Source organism: Emydura macquarii, unplaced genomic scaffold (genome assembly GCF_026122565.2).
Source record: "Emydura macquarii macquarii isolate MOO-44397 ecotype Brisbane River unplaced genomic scaffold, CSIRO-AGI_Emac_v2 contig_312, whole genome shotgun sequence".
Classification (NCBI taxonomy): domain Eukaryota; kingdom Metazoa; phylum Chordata; order Testudines; family Chelidae; genus Emydura; species Emydura macquarii.
Window position 1 is genome coordinate 4910727 of NW_027130449.1, and position 21198 is coordinate 4931924.

The following is a 21198-nucleotide window of genomic DNA, read 5'->3' on the forward strand; positions in this document are numbered from 1 at the left end:
AGGAGTGGAAAAAGCGTGTCAGTAACCATGTAACAACAAATGTTGATGGGAAAAGGTGTAAAGGGGAGACGGACTAAACAAAAAGGCTGGCTGCTAGAACTCAGTCATATTTTACATCTTGGCTGGGAAACAAAAGGAGTGTGGGACTGGCCCTTGATGAACCAAAGGTGATGTGCTGGAAATTAGGCCTCCTTGATGGACAAAATAATGGCCACACTTAGTCAGCCAAGACTCTGTTTTGCAACACCGCTGTAAACCTGTGACCAGAAAGGCAGCTAAATGTAGGGTCCTGAATAGCTTGATGCTGATACAAGTTTGCCAGGCCTTGGAGTGGCTGAGAAGACCATGTGCTGGGCCTGTTTTAGGCTCTTGCCCCTTGGATGTGTGTTTTGTCTTCTAGGAATGGGATTGGACTTTAACAGAAACAGAAACAACAGCTCCAGCGCATCTCAACTTTTTCTTTTATCCCCCAAAAGGACAGTCATTGCAACCTGTAATACCATCCTACACTAGAAGCGGGGGGAACCCGTTTCACAAGGCTCTCCAGCTACAGGGAATGTGTTAATAGAAAAGCCTAACTTTGCATTTGAAAGGCTTTAACTTTTTTTTTTTTTTTTCTTCTTGTTCTGGATCTGTAATGAAAGTTTAAATGAAATTGTTTGCCATAGGACTAAGTCGGGTGAGGACTCTCTATACCAAGATCCAAAACTGTTCAGTGTTGGACAGTTACAAGGTCACGTTAATACCTTTGATTCTTTAGGCCCACATCGTCGTCCATCTAACAATGCGAGAGGGGTGTACAGCTCAGCCTATGCTGCCTGCAGCAATCTCCTGCTAACTAGAGCTGAAACCGCCCCCCCCCTCCCTCCCAGATCCATCTCTGACCTCTGCTGCTGGCTTCTTTCTAATGGCCTGAAGCAAACACCCTGGACTCTGAAGAATGTCAGATCCAAACTGCTTTGCAGTGGTGTTTTAGCTGTACTGGTCCCAGGATATTACAGAGACAAGGTGAGTGAGGTCATATCTTTCACTGGACCAACTTCTTCAGGGAAAGAGACAAGCTTTCAAGCTACCCAAAGAAGTGCTCTGTGGAGCTGGAAGACTTGTCTCTCATCACCACACACTGGTCTAATAAGGGCTTAGCTGAGATGGCTTGATTAGCAACTTTAGCATTAAATCCCTCTCCTTTACACTTGCTCTCTGCTTACCTCACCTCAGGAAGGAGACGGATGCTGCCATAAGGCCTAGAGGGAGCTGGTGTTGATTTCCTGTGACGTCTGAAAAGCCCCATGATGCAGCGGTCTCAGAATGTATTTGATAGCTCCAGTTTAGATACCACCTTTAGCAGCATTTGGCCTGATCCGTCTCTCGCTTACACCAGTGGTTACTCCAAGAGAACTCCTGCCTTATCTCAGGGAAAGGAGACATTGGCCCCACTCATTTCAAACATATGCAGCAGGCATGCCACTTCTCTCCACACCCCCAGCCTGAGGAAGTAACATGGCTTGAGAGGCTGGTGGGAGGCAAGAGTCCAGCTGAACTGGCTAAAATCTACTGAATGGGTAGGGGCCAGGAGGAATTGCATCCTCTTTCGTTGAGGAGAGAACTAGAGGGTGATATCTGAGCCTGTTTCTAGCCATCATCATCTGTGTGACTGTCACCTGGACCTGGACCCAGCACCATCGAAGAAGAAAGAAATTACACTGCACCAGGCGTCACCTTGGTGAGTAGATTAAAGCTGAACCCTTCGTGTTAACCAGTGTTCGATTATTTCTGGGTATAGACCGGGTGACCATTTGGGATAGTGAGCCTTTCACCTCTGTCTGGTTTTCCTTTTTGATGAAACCTGACATTCAAAAAGCATCTCATGCATCAAAAGGGTGGGTGTGGCAGGGGAGCGGGGGTGGAATTTCCACCCTGCTCTAACCAACTGCGTGAGCAGGGCACAGAACTCTTGTGCTCCCAGCAGGAGAGGAAGTTCTAGGCAGGCCAGGGTAGAAGTGTGCTTGTGGTGGAGAGCTTCCACTACTGCAGAGCTCTGCTGCCTGTTTTTTCCATAAACAGGATGTTTCTTTCCAAGGCTGTCTGTCTGTCTGTCTGGTACCTTTCACTAGCATTAACCTATGTTTAGCCACTTTAGGAGCGATCACACCCACTAAAAATTAGAGCCACTTCGCTTTAGTATCCCAAGCATTTATTTATGTTTTTGAGAACTTTTAGAAACATTGGAATAAGCTGTTTATAGATTGGCCCCCTCCTTTAAACAATGTATATTAAATGGCAAGAGCATTAAAGCTCCATGTACATAGATAGTTACAATGTAAAGTCCATTTTCCTATTGTACTTCTCTCCCTGTGCATCTTGCATCAGCTCTTGGGGAGGGCAATGCACAGTGTTTATCAGACAGAGAAATGTGCTCAGAAGAAGTGAAAGTAGTTCAAGGTTCCCCCTCTGCCTTCGAGCGCCCCTACCAATTTGAGCTTCTGTGAGCCTTTCCCAATCTTCTGATGTGGGCCTTTCACAGATGAACAATGAAGCAAAACAACAAGCAGCAGGTATGAAACTGACCATCCAAGTGTGGTCATCCTAGTGAAACAGCCCCGTGTTTATCCTGATCTTTCAGTTACATTGAGAACAAGAGTTGGTACAAAGGTTTCAGACAGAAGTGATTAGCCCTTAACAGCTCACAATCATCTAACTACTATCATCTCCTGCAGCAGCTAGTGGGGAAAATGGCCGTTGTCAGAGCAAACCCAAACGGTGCTCAAAACAAGCAACTTGCCTAGGACAGGTGCTAGCCAGAGCTAGTGAAGTCTGCATTTGGGGAACTGGGGGGAGGGCGCTGTGGATGAATGTGGCCATCTGGGATCATTACTAGAGCCCACGTTGTTTTTACAAAAGCCTGAAAGTATTTGAGGAGAGGTGATGAAAGAGCCTTGATCTAGTTCCTGAATTGGAGTAGAATGATGTCACTTCCTCCCCCTCAGGCAGGAGGACAGGGGTGAGACAGAAAATTGGGTGCTATACCCCCCTCCTTTACCACAGGGCCCTGCCCTCTGCTCCTAAGTTCTGGTCCCGCTACCTTCTCTCCTCACGCCCAAGGCCATCAGAGAGGGGGGACTTGGCTCTGAGGCCAGGAGAGTCCTTGGGGAGCAGCAACTTGGGGGGGGCACGCCAACAACCAGGACCAGAGTGGGTCAGTTCAGACATCTGTGGGGAGCCCTACACCTGCACTAAGCGGCATGCCCCAGTGCGTAGGGACGTGGACCAGGAGTTGCTCTTGGGCCCCCACACGAGTTTACTGATGCTGGCTGTGGTGAAGACCAAGAAAGTGATTTCCAATTCAATATCTGCAGCTGTCAGCTTGATAATCTTGGGGACATCAAACCTGCAGCCACGCTGATGGCAGCACCAGCTGCAGCAGAGACTTACTGACTACCAGCAGAATAAGGAAGAGACAGAACCCAAAGAGTAGAATTAAAGGACAGATTTTGCAGTGGTGTTTTCATCTTCCCAGGCATGTAGGGCAGCATCATGGTCTCAGCCTAAATTGTAGTACAAGGGAGACTGGGTGGTTGGTGCTGTTGAAAATTTGATCAGCTCCATCCTCTGGATCAGGTAGAATATGGCCACACCAATGCAGGCCAGCCCGATCACCAGCGCGAGGATGTTGATGGTTCTTGCGGTGTCGGAGGCGCTCTTTGCTCCTGCAGTATCTCTGCGTGCTAAGCATTCCTCCACCTGGGGACAGAGGCAGGGGCTTATTAGTGATATTTTGTAAACTGCTTTCAGCTCCATAGGGTTTACATGTCTTGTGCATAATGAATTGGCTTCCCCACAACATTAATGAAACGGGTAAAATAATAGATCTATTTTTACAGGCAGGTAAAAGAGAAACGGGACCTGATTGTGCTCGGTTATAAATCTAAAGTGGATTTCATTTGAGTTACTGTGGATTTACACCAACAAAAATGAGCCGAATCTGATCTATCAAAGCTAAGGTCCGAGTTTTCAAAAGTGACTCCTCATTTTTAGACATCAGTTTTTGGGCACTCAGGTTAAAAGCCCCTTTGGCGTCAGATGCCGAGTTCCTAGGAGAGCTGCGGGTGCTCTCTGCACCTCTAAAATGAAAGTCCGGGGCTGCTTCTGAAGACTTGGGCCTAATGCCTTGCCCAAGGCCCCACAGCAGAGCTTGGAACAGAACCCAGGAGAACCTGCTGCTACTCATGCCTGGAGAGCAGCACTACATGCCTGGGTTGGTCCACTCTCCTTCCTGGGGTGCAGGTGGGGACAAACATTTAGATTAATCTTCTTCCTTCAATTCATGTGTGTTGCAGCTTCCAGGAGATGAAAATCTCAGACACTGGGGTAATCTAGCCCTTGATGGTACGACCCACCACCACAATGCAGTGGAGAAGAGAAACTTAGCACGGTTTCTTACTTCTAACACAGGAAGAACATCCTCACCCTCTGCCCAGAAAGCTATTTCCAAGGGAGTTCTGCTGAAATAACCCAAAGGTGACCGGAGTCACCCCAACAGCCAGGCTGAGTGACAACCCTGTGAATGAACCATCCAACTGAAGGAAGCCTACTATCTAGTCTATGTTGTCCTTCTGTACATTGGTACCTGACTGTTTCCATGCACATTTTTTAGTGCTGGTGAGAGGGGTTTGACAACCCAGGCAGCAGCTGTGCAAGACTCCCCAACTCTAGTCAGTCAACATATTTCACCTTTGGAGTGACCCACCCTCCCGGAGGTGAGTTTTTCCTCAAAATCAAACTGTTCCAACGCACAATGGAATGAATGAAACGCATTCAAACTTGCTGAAGTTTCCATGAAATATTCCTTCAGCCAGTCACACCCCAATCCAGCCAAGCACCGTAGTGTCATCGTGCTTAAGTGATCTGGATTAGGGTTTTAGAACTTGTCTGCACTGGGGTTGAAGCCACCCAGGCAGCTACACTAATGCAAACCCCAGCGTACACGTGCCGCACCTCTCGTTTCACACCACACGGTGTCTCGACGCTAGGAGTTTACGGCAGTGCATCTGAGACCCTAACAGTCAAGGCCAAAGTCCAGAATATCGTAAGGCAAACAGGGTAGTGAGCTATAGCGGCCGACAAATGAGTAAGTAAAAAAGTTAACTTTTAAAGGATCTTTTTGTATTTAATACACAAACTAGAAAGTCCCAGTGTCCACTCCGATTCTGCATCTCTCATCATAAGCCCTTTTGGCTCCTGTTTTAGATGCCTTTTTGGGTTATGCAGAAGCCACTTAATTCAGTGTGGTTTTAGAAAGTTTTTCCTGCTCACAGAGCTGAAATCCATTCTCAGCTGGGAGGAGAACAGAAAATGCTGTTGGAAAAAGTAGTGACTTCCCAGGGTGGGAGTGGGGATAATTGTTTTAATCTGATTTGAACTTCATTTTCCTTCCTGTTCCTCATTCCCAGGTGCTGGTTTCTGGCAGAGGGACTTTACTTAGAGAAGCAGGGCTACTCCAAAGAGGTGCAGACCATGGAACTACACCTGCTGGCAGGCACCGTCCCATGCCGATCAAAGGGAAGGTCTCCGCTGGCAGTGTCATTTGAGTATATTGCCAGTGGAAGCCTGCTCTGGTCACTCTGTGACCTCTGATGGGCACCTCTTTATTAAGGGGGGCAAAGGGCTCTCCGGTTATGCATTGTTCATGCTGGCATATTTAATGCAAAATAGCACGTTAAGCTGGATCTCAGGTCACCTTTGTTTTCGAGGGGAAGCATTGAGCCCAGCATCCTATTAAAACAATGATGGGAAGATACAAGAGTATAATCCAACTGCTCTGTGTGTGAGGTTATTTTGACACCGCTTTTCTTTTACATTCAATACTCTGTAGATATTGTACCTACTGTTACAGGTAACAACTGTTTAATGAGGTGGGAGGGGGAATTCCACTTTACTTTCTACAGGCAACTTTCTCCCCCGATTGTGAGTCACGTGGCAATGGGGAGGAGGTGGGGAGTTGAGTCGTGTCCCTTTTCTCAATTAGACTTGTAAATGTTTCTTCTTTTGGACACCAGGGCTCCAGGAACGCACCAAGAAAAGCAAGATGCATCGTTAGGTCTGCTTGGAGCCCATCCGAAAGAAGGCTACGCTCTACTTCAGGAACAAATTCAGGTATCACCATTTTTGGTGCTCATATACTAACTACATGGGTGAAGCAAGGGCACCTACCCCTTGACTCGTTCTAGAAGTCTGCTTGGCCACAATGAATAAGTTACTGACGCCATCAAACCCATTTCCATGCGTACGTGACCCTCCTGAGCCAAGCAAGGAGTCTACCATGAGTTCAAGACAGGGTGCGTACTTGCACTGAAGTGATACGGTTCTGCTGTAAGAATCCCGTCTTAGGGGCTGCAGCCATTGTCTCGACTCTTAATGTTACCCTATCATTGTAAAATTAAATGAGCTGAAAACTGGGGGCTACGTGAAAGTCTGGCTCTGAAGTGTTTCATACTGCTTAGCGCAGGGCAAGATGACTATAATGTAAAACAAGGTTTTAAAGACTATTTTCTTTGCAGTAGGAGAAATCTTTCACTTTTAGTAAGTGTCCATAATCTGTGTGCGCAGTGTTGTGTGGGAGACTTACCGTCTTCTCCTTATCCCTACGCAAATGAAATACAGAAGTCACGAGCCAAGCAACTCACTTAACCAAAGTGCCTCTCAGCACATCATCCTATTGCAGTCCCGGGTCCTTGCACAGAACGGTCAACGCACTTCATTCCTGAGCCGCCGCACTCCTTGCTATTCTACTCGTGGCGGCGTAGGTAGCGTCTGTGTTGACACGCAAGAGCGGTGCTGCTGCATTTCAAGTGTCGACAAGGTTACGCAGGCAGTCGGTGGGAAAAGAAGCCAGGGGAGCCGAGTTCTGTCTCCCGCTCCCTGAATTAGCCACCTCTACCACAAGACTAGTTAACAGAGGGGGGGAAAAGGTCTCAGGTAAGGAGGATTTGGCTTTGAAAATTCACTTTTTTTTTGCTTTGGGAGCTGAAAACCTAAAAGCTTTATCTAGATGAATGGTTAATCGCTCTTTTAAAGGGCACTGTTCAAGATCAGCGTGCCAAGGAGAAACTTCAGCCTCGAAGTTGTCCTGGTAAAGTGTGAACAGGCAGCAGTTTGTCTAGCCACTCCAATAAAATGAGAGAGGAAAGATAGGCAATTAAAGCTTTACCAGGTCTTGCTTACAGGAACTGTCCCTTCGTTATTACTTGAAACCTTCATCCTTTTGTTAATGCATAGCTAATTACCTGACCCAATTAAGCTGCCACAATTACTTTGTTGTTAAACCCACAACAAATGTGCTTTATCGGTCTACCAGTCAGTCCTGTTTCACTTCTGCAAAGGTATTAAGTGATTTGCTAAACCCAGCTCTAAAACTTCCCCAAGCCCTGGAACTTTCTAATATCTAGAAAACCCCTAAGATGACTGGCTCACCATTGCTTGTGCCGCAGTTAAAAACAGGTTCTTTCCAAGGTTCTTTGAGAGTAGATGGGACCAATTGTCTAATTGAGCACAGCTACTAGTAGTGGCCAACTCAGAGATATAAACACGTGAGAGAATTGCCTTCCATGTTCATCATCAGACAGCAGAAAGTGAATATAGCCAATTGTGCACATCCTGGCATGTTCAAATCTCTGCAGAGAAGGGGTGGGGGGGGAACTTCTCTCCAGCTCCCTTGGGCAATCCACCTCAAAGCATGAGATTTCTGTGTTCATATTTGCATATTTAGAAGCACTAATGTCACAAAATCACTCAGCCATTCAAAACATCTAGCCAAAGAACTAGGTGAATCAGTGAACCTGGTATGCTCGCTTTGGTGTTAGCGTGAGTTAGGTTGGGAAAGAGGATTCACTTATTAGTAAATGGTGACTTCACTGTCCACACACAGGAAAGAATATTTCGACTGATAATTGAAGTTTACAGCTAGTCAAAGAAAGAAAAATGCTGCTTGAGAACGTAAGTTTGATTCAAGGATATTTACTTTGCATATCTGGACATGTAATGTTGACAGTTTGTTTTTGAATCTCAACCTCTCCTGTCAAATTATTATCGGACTCTCCCTCAACTTCCTGTACCTATGAAAAGTTTTGTTAAGATTGGTATGTCAGGAAAAAATGCTTCAAAGTCACGATTATCTGCAACTGTGAACATTTTAAATAGATAAAAATGCTTAAAAAATGCTCTCAGAATTATACAAAACATGACTTGCTAGCATTGCATGACCTAGAATAGTTTTCTAAGGACATTGAAGGTTGTTTGCCTTTTATACCACCTAGGGCTCTGAACTTAGCCACCCAGTTTCTCCATCAAGCTCAAGGTTTAAATGAGGTCTGATGAGCAATACAGAAATGGACCATGTGCTAAGAGATGTGCGTCTGATTGATTGATGGGGAGTGCTTTGATCCAGGTGAGCTTAATTGCAGGGGCGGGGCTCGGGGAGGAAGTGGAGGGGCGGGGCTGGTGGCCCAGCCCGATAAGAGGCCGCCCCTAGCGAACCCGGTGAGCAGCGAACCCCAGGTGGGAGTTTGCCTGGGAGTTCGCATGAGGAGGCAGCAGGGGCCCCAGGCACACCCCTGGCTGCACATACTTGCAGATGTGGAGAAAGCTCATGAGGGAGGATCCACCTCTCTGTTGGGAACTGCAGTTTCCACAGATGTGGAGAAAGCTGAGGTACTCAATGCCTTTTTGGAGTGGACATACACAAGTCCAAGGGTGCTGAGGTGAGTTGGGAGGTCCCGGGGAACTACAGACCAGTCAGCCTCACTTGAAGCAGCAGGGCCCCCCTGGGTGTAGTTTCCAGAAGTCTTGGACATACACAAGGGCTGGAAAAGAGAGGATCCAGTCAGCCTCACTTCAATCCTGGAGCAGGTCTGAAATGCTCCTCCTCATGAGGAGAGAGCAAGGAAGCAGCACTGGCTGTAGTTTCCAGAAGTTGAGGATTAGAAAAATGCTGCAGGGATGAACTCAGGAAGGCCAAAGCACAATTGGAGTTGCAGCTGTGCAGAAAGCAAATCTGGGGAACTACAGACCAGTCAGCCTCACTTCCTCCAGAAGTGGAGGAGATTTCAGAGCTCATGGCAACAGGGATCTCACCTCACGTGTGGAGGAGGAGAGAGCAAGGCCCCCCTGGCTGTATTTTCCAGAAGTCTGGGGCAAACTTAAACACAAAAAAGAAATGGAGGATTATAACAATGCTGCAGGAAGGCCAAAGCATGATTGATTGGAGTTGCAGCTGAGGTGCTCAATCCTGGAGCAGGCCCTTGGAATCCTTGTGTCCTTGCTCCTCCTCCAAGGAGAGAGCATTGAGTACCTCCTGTAGTTCCAGAAGTTGAGGGATTTCAGAGCTCAGCAACAGAGACCTCGGGCAAAGCATGATTGCAGCTGAGGTACTACAGATTGGTGAGCAGGGCCTCTCCTCATGAGGAGAGCTTTCAAAGCTAAAGCCATTGGAGCTCACCCCTCTCCATGTAAGTATGTGTGCCCAAGATGTGCAGCCGGGGGGCCTGGCCCCCGCTGCCTCCTCATGCGAACTCCCAGGCAAACTCCCACCTGGGGTTCGCTGCTCACCGGGTTCGCTAGGGGCGGCCTCTTATCGGGCTGGGCCACCAGCCCCGCCCCTCCACTTCCTCCCCGAGCCCCGCCCCTGCAATTAAGCTCACCTGGATCAACAAAGACAAGGGCAGAGTCCTCCACTTAGGAAGGAAGAATCCCAGGCACAGCTACAGACTGGGGACTGATGAGCTAGGCAGCAGCTGTGCAGAAAAGGACCTGGGGGGTAAGGGTGGATAAACAGCTGGAGAGGAGGCGGCAGCGTGCCCTGGTTGTCGAGAAGGCTAAGGGCCTATTGGGCTGCCTTAGGAGGGGCGTTGCCAGCAGGTCGTGGGAAGTGAGTAGTCGGCATTGGGGAGGCTGCGTTTGGAGTAGTGTGTCCGGTTTGGGGCCCCCTGCTACAAAAAGGAGGGGGACAAGTTGGAGAGAGTCCAGCGGAGGGCAACCAAAATGAGGAGGGGGCTGGAGCACACGACTTAGGAGGAGAGGCTGAAGGAACGGGGCTTGTTTAGTCTGCAAAAGAGAAGAAGAGTGAGGGGGGAGTGGATAGCAGCCTTTAACTACCTGAAGGGGGATTCCAGGGGGGATGGGGCTAGGCTGTTCTCGCTGGGGGAATATGACAGAACAAGGAGCAACCGTCTCAAGTGGCAGGGCGGGAGGTCTAGGTTGGACGTTAGGAAAAAGTTTTTCCCTAGGAGGGTGGTGAAGCAAGGAATGGGTTACCTGGGGAGGGGGTGGAATCTCCATCCTTGGCGGTTTGTAAGCGGAGGCTTGACAAAGCCTGGCTGGGATGATTGAGCAGGGCGTTGGACTAGATGACCTCCTGAGCTCCTTCCAACTCTATGATTCTACTTAGGATGCTAAAGCAGATCTAGGTGCAATATTCGGCATAAAAGTAATGGGCCATCAGCCTGGGTCCATTAGAAGAAAACCACAAGTAAATTGTACAGTACCAAGTTAATTATGATATATGGGACGGGCACACAGCAGCTAACAGCTCTAGCATTCTCTAACATTTCATTTCAGCAGCATAGACTTTCCAAACGCCAGTAACTGGAGGACTAAACCTGTTACAAATTATGTTTGGGGGGTTGGTGGTGGTGGTCCTTGTCAATTCTCAGGTGAGAAGCCTCCCTCCCACCCTCAAGCCACTGCCAGCAGAGGGGATAGAGCTGGGATTCCTCTAAGGCTGCTCTTTGAGGACCTTGGTCGAGGGGCTCCCTTGTCTCATTCTCCACCTAGGAGGAGTCTGAACTCTGAAGCTCCCCATGCTGCTCTGGCAGCTAGTAGGAGGGGAGCAATCTCTGCTTCCTCCAGTCTTACATCAGACTGTCTTGGGTGGACAAGGAAGGAGGGGGTGCTCTTCTAATCTATTCTACCCTTGCTCCAGCCTCCTGGCTGCTGCACTGGGTGTGTTTGCACAGCTTCACCCCTCCCTCAGTTTTCTGGCTCTCAAATAGAATATGTCTGCTACTCTGTCCCTCCTGCCGAATGACTAGATTGATCCCAGGCTTCTAAACAGCAGCAGTGAAAACTGACAAGGCATTAGTTTTCACTATAGGCAGCGTAGGAGAACGCTGAGCTGCAGTCCAGGCGTAGAGCCAGCCGTCTGCAGAGTCAGGGTGACGCTACTGCATTGGTTTATATGCCGTTACCAATCCAAAAGCTTCCTGAACAGCAAGAAGGGATAGGTTGTTTTGTTTTTTAAAGCTTAGATTCTGCAGAAGCTGATAGGGCAAGGGCTATGTGATTTTATTTTTCAAACCCAGAGACACTGGTAAAAAGAACCTGCCTAATGCAAATGTTGGTGAAGGGGTAAGTGGTAGATTAACAGAACAACAAGAGCTACACTAAGCACAAAACTAAAAGATACTGAATTAAAAAAAATATCAGCAAAAGTTAAACTCATTGGGCCAAATTATGCCAGGGTGATTTTGGCCCATTTGTTCCTGTGAGTGTGAGAAATCGGACTGATTTCACAAATGCAGTCTGGGTGGGTTGTGGCACTGTTCTATAATTAAGCCACAGATCTTTAAAACTACTGGATTGTATGCTTTTCCATTAAAGCATACCCTAGTCTAAAGCTTAGCACTTTTCAGGCTTCCATCTCAAAGTGCCGTACATATATAAATAAAGCAGCAGCATCCCCACTTTAGCAAAACTGAAGCTAAACAAAAACTTAGCGGCAGAAGCAGCAACGGCACCGAGATGGCCCGATTCTCGGCCACTAACCTCTCCGTTGCACCACGTTCCCTCCTCATGTTGGGAAATGGTACACAGCTACACAATCATCACTGAAAATTAAACTAGCATCGATTTATTTCCATGGCAAAACAAATGGCGGCCTAGAATCTCATGGCTTGTTCCCAAGGGGTGCTGAGCAGCTGTGCCTCCCGTTGCAGGCCGGGGGAGGTGTGGGGTGTTCAGCACTGCTCTGGATCAGCCTCAGAAACAGCAGTGTGGAAGATTTGATTAGATGTAACAAACACAGGGAAGCAATTCATTGTCCTAAACATAAACATAACTTAAAGGCAAACAAACATATGGGGAAAAGCAATTAAGCATCTCATTGAGCAGATGGCTTAAATGCAGAGCAGAATAGAGAAAGCGCTAGCAAGCAGCTCTTTGGGGTGTCATTCAGCACAGAATCAGCAGCTGCATGCTGATGAGGGAATGGTCGCAAGGCACCCGGGAAGTCTGTAATTAAGTGTCCTTACAACAGTGCTAGTAAGTTCGGAAGCTCAGCAAATGTTATTTATTAATATTCTAACTAATATTAGTTTCACAGCAAGGAACTGGGCTGAGACATGGAATTGCTGCCTGTTGCTATGGCCTCAAAAGTGCTCAAGTCAAACTCAACAGGAGTTGAAGGTGCTCGGCACTTGGCAGGATCAGGCCCTAGATACAACATGCAGGCTGGACAGAGGCGCGGTCTCTAATGAAGGGGTCAGCCTGAATTGAAACTGATCTTTGTTTTGCGCAACATTCATGGGAGGTTCTTCACCATTGTAAAAAGAGGCCTTACGGCCACATGTTGAATATATGCAATAGGGATACAAATAGAAGTCCTTTAAAGAGCTCTCATTAACCTTCTGGTAAAAGAAATTGAACTAGCGGGCTTTGGGTGACAGTGCCAGTGAGTTAGGCTACTGTTCAAATACCAACACCCCAGCAGTTGGTGTGTTCCTCACCCTAGGGAACAAAGCTGCACTGGGTAATGGAATCCGTTTCTGCCAATAGTTTCCTGTCCTGGCTTTTTTTTGTTCTAACTACAGTTAGTGGGGCTCTGTGAGGGCCACCGCTTCAGGAACGTATGATGGGATATTCAAGGCCTTAGAGGAACATAACTCAGTCCTACTGTCTTCACTCATCTAAGTACCTCTATAGCCCCCATCACCACCCCAACATCCGATGTGAGGAGTGCAGTCTTTGCATTTTACAGTGGGGAAGTGAGGGACAGATCAGTTAAGTGCTAGGACTTAAATCCAACATTTGGGCCCCACTGACACACACCACCTCTGCTTAGCTGCCGCTTTACCTCTCGGAGCCTAAAGTCCCCTACATGTCCACTGGCAGGCATGCGCCACACGATCTAAATCCTGAGCTGCCTGGAGCCTTTGCTAACGCCGAAGACCCGAAGGGATTCTCAAACGAAGCATTCCTTGAGCGATCTCGCTTGTATGGCCCGCTCAGATAGGTGTGCTGAGTGTACCCCACACAAACACAGCCAGGGGCAAGCAAGGTGGGAATTTTGGGGGGGCGGGTGAGCATGCACGCGTCCTCGGAATACCCAAGTACCCAGCGGTCCAGGCACTCACCAGGGAGATGGAAGACCCAGGTCTGACCCCCCACTCTGCCTGATTTGGAACAAGGACTTGAACCCACATCCAAGGCAAGTACAGCGCCATTCTCACTCTGTCACCCACTGAACACAGAGGGGAACAGCTTCAATGAGAGATTAGGACACCCACCCCAAAAACCCTTTAGCCTGGTGGGGAGGGCACTTTCCTGGGAAGTGGGAAACAGGTTCAAGTTTCTCCAAATCAGGCAGATCCAGGATTTGAAAACCAGAGCTCCCGCATCCCAGGTGGGCCCTGCTCACTGAGCTATTGGCATAGGGGTCTCTCTCTCTCTCTCTCTCTCATTTTTCACCACCATATTACACATTGCATCACCTAGTTTGTAAGCTTTTTTGGCCGGGGACTGACTTTTTTTCTGGGTCTGTGCAGCTCCCAGCACAACAGGGCCCTGGTTCATGAGTAGGGCTCTTAGGTACTGCCGTAATAAAATAATTAGTAATAATTAGACCCAAACCAGTTCAGATGATGTGGTGCTTAAAACAGCAGCAGCCCTCTAGGATTCCCAGTGTCAATCACAAGGGTGCAGATTCTTTAGTGTTATTAATGGCAGGTAATTTGGGAAAGATTTCTTTTGAGAGAGAGAGAGAGAAGCTAGAGCAGTGACAGAGCCCATCCAGGGTCCACGATTCAGCAGGTCCTGGAGTGCAGAAGCTGCAGCTGGAGGAGATAAAACTGCTCCTGCAGGGGAACTGGCTGGAAGTGGAAGCCAAAGGAACAGCGACGCCAGTGTGGGGAGAAAACGCAGAGTGAACAGGAAGCATCGGGGCTGACACCACAGGTGCACAGTGCCAGTGTGAATGGAGCCTCATGCAACAGAGGACCCAGAGCCCTAGTGTTCTGGTAAGCAGGGATAGAACACAGCGTGCTAACTCCACAGGAGAACAGATGCTGAACTGCTGCTCCAGTTTAAGAAGGGGGCTACTGATGCCACTCTCACCACCTTCAGTACCAAGGAGGCAGTTCCCCCCTGTGGAAAATCTGCCCTGAGCAATGACTGACTGCTGCTCTCTGCATGCAGAAAACGAGCATAGGAGTTTAAACAAAAAGCATCACAAGTTCCCATCTACCCATACCTCAAAGAAAAAAGGAGATAGACAGTGAAGACCCACGACTACGCTCTGATACATGCACCTTCAATACACTGGGAACCTAAAGGGGCTCATGTGGTCTGATAGCATCTTCCAGGATTCAAAGAGGTTTCTCTGGAAATTATGCTGATACACAGGATTCAATTTACAAAAATTGGGAAAAGGCCTTCTTATCGTGTGATATATGTGAGCACAAGGCGGTCAGGTTCCCCCTGCAGATCGGCTTTGTTTTCTCACTCCCTTACTGGGGGTAAAAAGCCATAGCAGCCTCCAGCCAAATGGACAGGAGAGTTTAAGGATTATGATCAATTTAAAGTGGCCTTGCTCCTTAAATTTGAACAGACCCCCCCTGGGCTTATGGGAAAAGATTTTGGGAGGTTTCTAAAGAATAAGGGGAGGATTTAGAAGGCGGTGGTGAGACAGCTGGGGGATTACCTCTGCAAATGGGGACAGGGGTCTCTAGATGAGCTGTATGAAATGGTTGGATTGTAACAGGTTTAGGATCTGTTCCCCCCACGATCTTAAAATGTGGATAGGGATAGGAAGCCCAAAGACCTCAGTGCCACAGGCTGATGAGTATGTGGATACCAGGCCTGGTTCTTAAAGGAAGCCCAAGAGGGACTGGCCAAAGCATGGTACCCAGGAGTGGGGATAGGTGGTGCATCTCAGCGAGCGGAAACGGATAATCCTAAAATGGGCTGAGTGACAGCCCCAGGGTGATTCACAAAGAGATCCCCCATTGTTAAAACATCTCTGATCTCTGGGAAGGGACCACAAGTGAGCAAGTTGCCCAGGTTTCATGTGCCAGGGGCTGACACTGCTTCATGGCTGGCTAACTTACTGACTGGCCAGCCTGCATGTCACACTTCTGGCACTAAGTGGGCGGCTCAGCTTCGAGATGGAGGGGAGTTCCACAGGGCATACATGTGGCTGAATTCACTCGGCCATCTGTACATATGTTCTCTTCCCCATGGGAACAGAAAAACCTGATGCCCAATGGGGCGGCAGCTGGAAGTTTATGGGGAAACATTTTGGGGGTGGAAGGACACTGCCACGGCTGAGCCTCCCCAACCGCCGGAGTAGAACCCCAGGGGCTGAAATCATCTCAGGTGCTGAAAGGGAGATAGAGGGGGGTAAGAGCTCCAAGGGTAGAACCATTTGCCACGCCCTTAGCCCAGACACCAGTAGAGAGAGCTTGGGAATAGCAGGGGCTATTGCAATTGATGTGTCATAAGGAAGTGATGTGGCCAGCCTGAGACCGAGCCCAGTCCTGCAGCCTGGGCAAACAGAAGGCTTTATTAGCTCACAGTAGCTGGGAGGAAAATGGGGGCATCTCTTCCTCATTGCTTGTGAAGAGCAGGTCAGCTCAGTACATTTGATCAATGCCTGGAAATGGAAACATGAATCAGACTGGGGAATGGGAAAGGATTTCCCCACAGGCCCCACAGTCTGTCAGCCAAACTAGCTCTGATGCAAGAGCCCAGAGGCAGTGAGCCAGTGCCAAGTACATTGCCTCCCCTTACCGAGAAGTTGCACAATCAGGGTTTGTACAGAGGATACTGACACAGCATAAGGAGCAGAAGAAAACCTCAAGGATTGTTCCACAGGAAGGAAAAGATTTTCTCACACACACACACAGCCCAGGGGTAGGGACAGATATTCTGAGAAGACACACCAAAAATTGTGGGGGGGGAGGGGGAGCGGCCTGAATCCTTCCCCCAGTTTTGGGTAAGCAGAGCCCAGGAATTACTGCTTGGTTCAGACTAGCTTTGCAATGGGGCAGGCGTGTTCTGAGCACCCACAGTGTTCATTGGGGTGCGTCCTATCCCTGAGGGAACCCCACTGCACAGCCTTGGCAGCTGGCGCAGAAAGGAATGAGTGATCGCTAAAGAATGCAAAACTCCTTCCCACAAAAGTTACGCTCAAAATGTCTCCTTCAATTCAAGCTCCAGATAAACTCCACACAGCGCAGCTGCGTCTCACCTGAGGGGGAGCTGCCATAGCCAGACTGTGCAAAGCACCTCAGATGTTCTATACCAGTAACGTCCTGCTGTCTTTCACAGTGTCCATCTGGGAGGCCATTTCAGCCTGACAGCCTCCTTAACACAAGCTCATCTGAGAGCAGCAGCAGCAACTGTACCTGGCCTGCGCCTGCTCCTCCATGAGAGCCCGTGGAACTTCAGTGTCGGCCTTCCCACCCCTCCTGCGGCTCTCACTGTCAGGTGCAGTGTTTGACCCGTAACCAGGGTAACATGACCACAGGTCTGTCAAAATCCGCAAGTCTGGTACCACACGCTGTTTCCCCGAAACGCCCACCCTCCTAGTTCATAGCGTCCCGCACCAGGGCAAGCATAGCTCTGTACCGGAGAGAAATGGTCGAGGCTGTGCAAATACAAAAAGCCACAGTCACTGCGACTGAGCCCAGCTACAGACTGGTCGATGCAAGGCAGGCCCGCGCCCCAGGCAGGCCAGTCAGCAGGGTGCTGGTGCCGGTGCGTGTGCAGGCTTGCCGCCCTGCGTCAGTGCTGCCTGCGCTCACCACCCAGCGCCCTGTCCAGGCACGAGGCTTAAAGGGGCCCTGGACTGTCATCCGGACACTGCACCCGCAGCTCCCCTCCGCCTGCAGCCCCAGAGCCCGGCACCCCGCGCGGAGCCGCCAGGGACAGAACCCCCGCCCGGCTGCAGGGCAGGCGAGAGGCCAACACCCAGCCAGTCCCCGCCCCAGGCCGGTGTTCTGCTGGGGCGAGCAGGGAGTTTGCAGGGAAGAACACACGAGTTTAAAAAAACTGGCTCGGAGCCGGCCCGGCCGCTCTGTCGTTCCCTCGCTCGCACCCCCGAGGCAAGGGCGAGGGGCGCCTTCCCCCCCCCCCCGGCCCGGCCCGGCCCGGCGGGCTCTCACCTGTCCCGAGTAGAAGACGGCCACCAGCCCGAGCGGCAGGCAGCAGCAGAGGATGTTGAAGATGGACCAGTACTTGTAGGAGGGCACCGGCCCCGGCACGGACACCGGCCCCGGCCCCGGCCCGCCGGCGGGGAGCTCCTCCAGGCGGCTGTAGGGCGGCGCGGCGCGGGGGGCGAACTCCATGGCCGGGAGCGAGGCGGCGGCGCTGCGGGGTCGGGTCGGGTCGGGTCGGGCGAAGAGGAGGCGGCGGCGACAAACTGCGGGCCCGGCCCAGCCCGGCCCGCTCCTTAAATCCCAGCCCCGCCGCCCCGTGGCGGCGAGAGGCGGGACCGGCAGCCCCCCCGGCGGTGCGCGGCGGCCGGCCGCCGGCAGGGGCAGCCCCGCTGACGGGAAGCGGCTCACGGGCGCCAACCCCGCGTTTCCCACACGCGCAGCGCGGCGCACGGCGCTGCCGGTCCGGCTCGCTCTGCGGCCCCGTAGCCCGCTAGTGAAAGTGGAACAGCCGCCGCCGCCGCCCCGACCGCACCTGACCCAGCCCCCGGCCCCCGTGCACCCAGGGCGGCGACCAGCCGGGCCCCGCTCCGCCGAGCACCCACAGGCCCGAGGAGCCCGGCACGCAGCGTCCCCCCGCGGCGCGTTACTGCCAGGGGCACGGCCGGCCTCGCGCTGCGGCCAGCAGCAGCCCACCTGCGCCTCAGCGACGGGCTCAGGCTGCGGCCAGTGCAGAGTCGGCTGCTCAAATCCCTTCTCCTGGGGGGGATTACAGGGGAGTCTGCTGTGGCCTGGACCCCGCAGGTACTTACACTGTCCTGCGCACTCCTTAGGTACCTGCCTGCCGCCCCCAAAACAGCCAAGGGGAGGGAGTGGGGGGCCAGAGGGGCGGTCTCCCGGCTCACCTTCAGTCTAATGGTTGGGGGGGGGGGGGGTCTCACCTGTGCTAGGCGGGGTGGCAGGGCTCTGCTGCAGGTTCAGCTTGGACAAGCCATGACTAGGGCCGATGACAGACGTCTGTAAACGCATGACCTGTGTGCAGACAGTGAATGAGACGTGTAACCCCCTTCTATTTGTGGGTTACTTGGGAGCCAGCAACACTCCCCGGTGTGCAAGGGCGCTAAGGTTGTTAACAACAAAGGAGATCCTGAGTATCCCAGCGGTGATGTAGGATAGGTGGGAATCCTCTAGCCACCCCCCTGCTGCAGTCCCTTTACTTATAAAGAAATTTAAACTTGGCGGTGCCTCCACCTGGCTGGCCCCTGCACACGCTATTGGCCTTGGGAGCTTCCAGGACTAAACCTAGTCTGATAATGATAATAATAATAATCTGAGACAGGTCTAACTTAACAATTGCACTTACATCCAATATACTTAAATTAGAGTTAACACAACTTTATTTAACACATTAAAGAAATATGGCATAACAGACTGAAACTAAACATCACTATTATGTTAACTCCACGGGGCAGCTGAATACATCAATGAATAAAATTAGCATGAAAACAAATGAAACTTGTCTAAACTTGCATTTACACTGCCACTGTGTACCCCACCTGCAGAGTGTGCACTCCCCAAGAGTTCAGAGCCCTGACCCCTTGCTTGCGTGGGCGCGCGTGAAGATCTGAAGAAGCAGACCACGCTCTGCGGGTTCGGTGTTCCAGTTCAGCTCAGCTGTCACGCTGGAGGTTTGGAGCTGGCCCAACCCAATGTCTGCAGTCCTGGCCCTGCTTGCAAGGATTCTCCCTCTGCCTCTTCTCAGGCCCAGTGAAAGTCTCTCTGCAGTGCCCCTTCCCTTACACGCCCTGCCCCAAACAACCGGGGGGGGGGCACTCACCCCACCTTCACTGCAGGCCCACCTCAGGCAGCTCCAGGCTCAGTCCCTGCCCTGGCTTGGGCAATGCCACCAACCTCCGAAGCTCCCTGCTCGATCAGGCTCCAGCAGGCTCGTAGCAGCAGCTTTGGGACCCCGGCAGCAGGCAGTAGCCAGCAGCTTCCAGCCTGGGCTGCACTCCACCCTAGCACCAAAATGGAGTCCCCCACATGCTATTCCCTGTCTCTCTGGAAGGAGAAGAGTCTCTCCCCTCTTCCCCAAGGCATCATGGGAGTTGTAGTCTCCCAGGCTCTTCCCAACTGTAAACTCCCAATCAAGTTCCAAGGCCCCTGAAGTACAGGGTGCCTACAGACGTGTTATTTACCCCTTCACACAACACAAGAGCGACATGACCCGCTGTCATCAATAGGCGGCAGGTGTAACGCAAACAAAAGGCAGTCCGGCTTCACACAACGCACAGGCAGCCTGTGGAACTGGCCGCCAGTTGATGGTGTGAAGGCCAAAACCGTAAGTGGGCTGGAAAAAGAATGAGCACGTTTGTGGCGGAGAGGCCCATCGATGGCTGGGAGCCAAGACAGGCAGGGATGCAGCCCCGTGGCCTGGGCGTCCCTAAGCCTCTGACTGACAGAAGCTGGGCGTGGATGACAGACGGATCACTTGAGAATGGCCCTTTTCTGTTCGTTTCCTTTGGAGCAGCCGGCATTGGCCAATGTCAGAAGCCAGGCTACTGGGCTAGACGGACATTGGTCTGACCTAGCCTGGCTGTTCTTATCTTCTTCATCTCCCCCTATGCCTGATGGGACAAAGGGATTTGAAGAGGGCTCACCTACGGCCTAGCAGAGCACCTGCAGCGTTGGGCTGTGGGCTACAGTGACGGGGGCTCCCTCAGCCCTGCCCGCTGATGCTGTTCCACTTTAACTAACTATGATTTGGGCCAGGCAAAGGGCATGGCTTCCTCTCTAGTCCAGTGGTTGGGCTTCTCAAGTGGGCTATGATAGCGGCTGGTTTAAATCCCCTTCCTTTCTGCTGGGGGAGGAGGGGTTTGACACGGGAATGCCTGAAGACCTTACATGTGCCCTGGTTACACAGCTATAGCAAGTGGTGGGAGCTCCTGCCCTGTTGAAGCTGTTTCACTGCCTCTTCAGAAGGGATTTGCACAGGGATTTCTGACCTCTTTGGTGACCATCCTGTGTGGTGGGACATCCTTGTCTTCTTGGGAAAGGGAGGGGGTTCAAACAAGGATTGCCCACCAGTGACTTGCTCCGGGAGTGGGAGCCCCCAGTTCACACCCCTCATCGGCAAAGGAGAGGGTCTTGGGGTCTGCAACAAGCTGGGTGCGTATCCTGATCATGGTGGACAGTGAGTGGAGAGTTTTAGCGTCCTGGTACAAGTTCCTCTTTAGTTAAAAGAGCAAGAGGCCCTATAAAATGTCCGATGACAAGGGCTCTTGTTTCACTGGACAGAGACTCCCACCCAGCCAACAAGGGGATTTGAACCAGGGTCACCTACATCCCAGGTGAATCCCCTGTACCATGCAGGCTCTTGAAGGCTTCCTTTGTCTCAGTTACTATTTAGTTAAAGTGGACTAGCTTCAACAGAAAACAGAGGGCCTGCCCCCCCTCGGAACACCTCCCAGGCTTGCCCTGAGGACATTCACAGTAAGGCAACAAGATTCAAATCTCAGCTCAGCAGCCAGACGGGCTTGGAATCAGCACCACATCCCTTCCAAGGGGACACCCAAACCAGGGGACTCCAGAGAGACTGGCAGGCTGCTACTGGAGAATTACCAGTTCACTATTTAATGAAAGTGGACCAGCTTCAACAGAAAAGTCTGAGGGAGCCTCTCTCTTCATAATACCTTCCTGGTCCATAAGAGGTAAGAGATGAGGTTTCACATTTCTTTTGATCAGCTAGAAAGGGAATTAGAACTAGCATCTCCCA

At 50.9% G+C, this 21198-nt stretch overlaps 1 protein-coding gene across 1 annotated transcript; it reads right to left on the reverse strand.

The window, feature by feature from the left end:
• Window positions 1-2273: 2273 nt before the first annotated feature.
• Window positions 2274-17944, reverse strand: LOC137163674 (dispanin subfamily A member 2b-like). The gene is made up of 2 exons (XM_067563969.1): window positions 17433-17944; window positions 2274-3741 (listed from the first exon to the last, which is right to left on the reverse strand). Exons 1-2 carry the CDS (start codon window positions 17613-17615, stop codon window positions 3541-3543), a joined length of 384 nt encoding a protein of 127 aa, XP_067420070.1. The 5' UTR covers window positions 17616-17944; the 3' UTR covers window positions 2274-3540.
• Window positions 17945-21198: the final 3254 nt, after the last annotated feature.

Coding starts and splice junctions, on each gene's coding strand:
- LOC137163674 (XM_067563969.1), bottom strand. CDS start 17,615: ATGGAGTTCGCCCCCCGCGCCGCGCCGCCCTACAGCCGCCTGGAGGAG. Junction 3,742..17,432: donor CCGTCTTCTACTCGGGACAG/GTGAGAGCCCGC, acceptor CTCTGTCCCCAG/GTGGAGGAATGCTTAGCACG.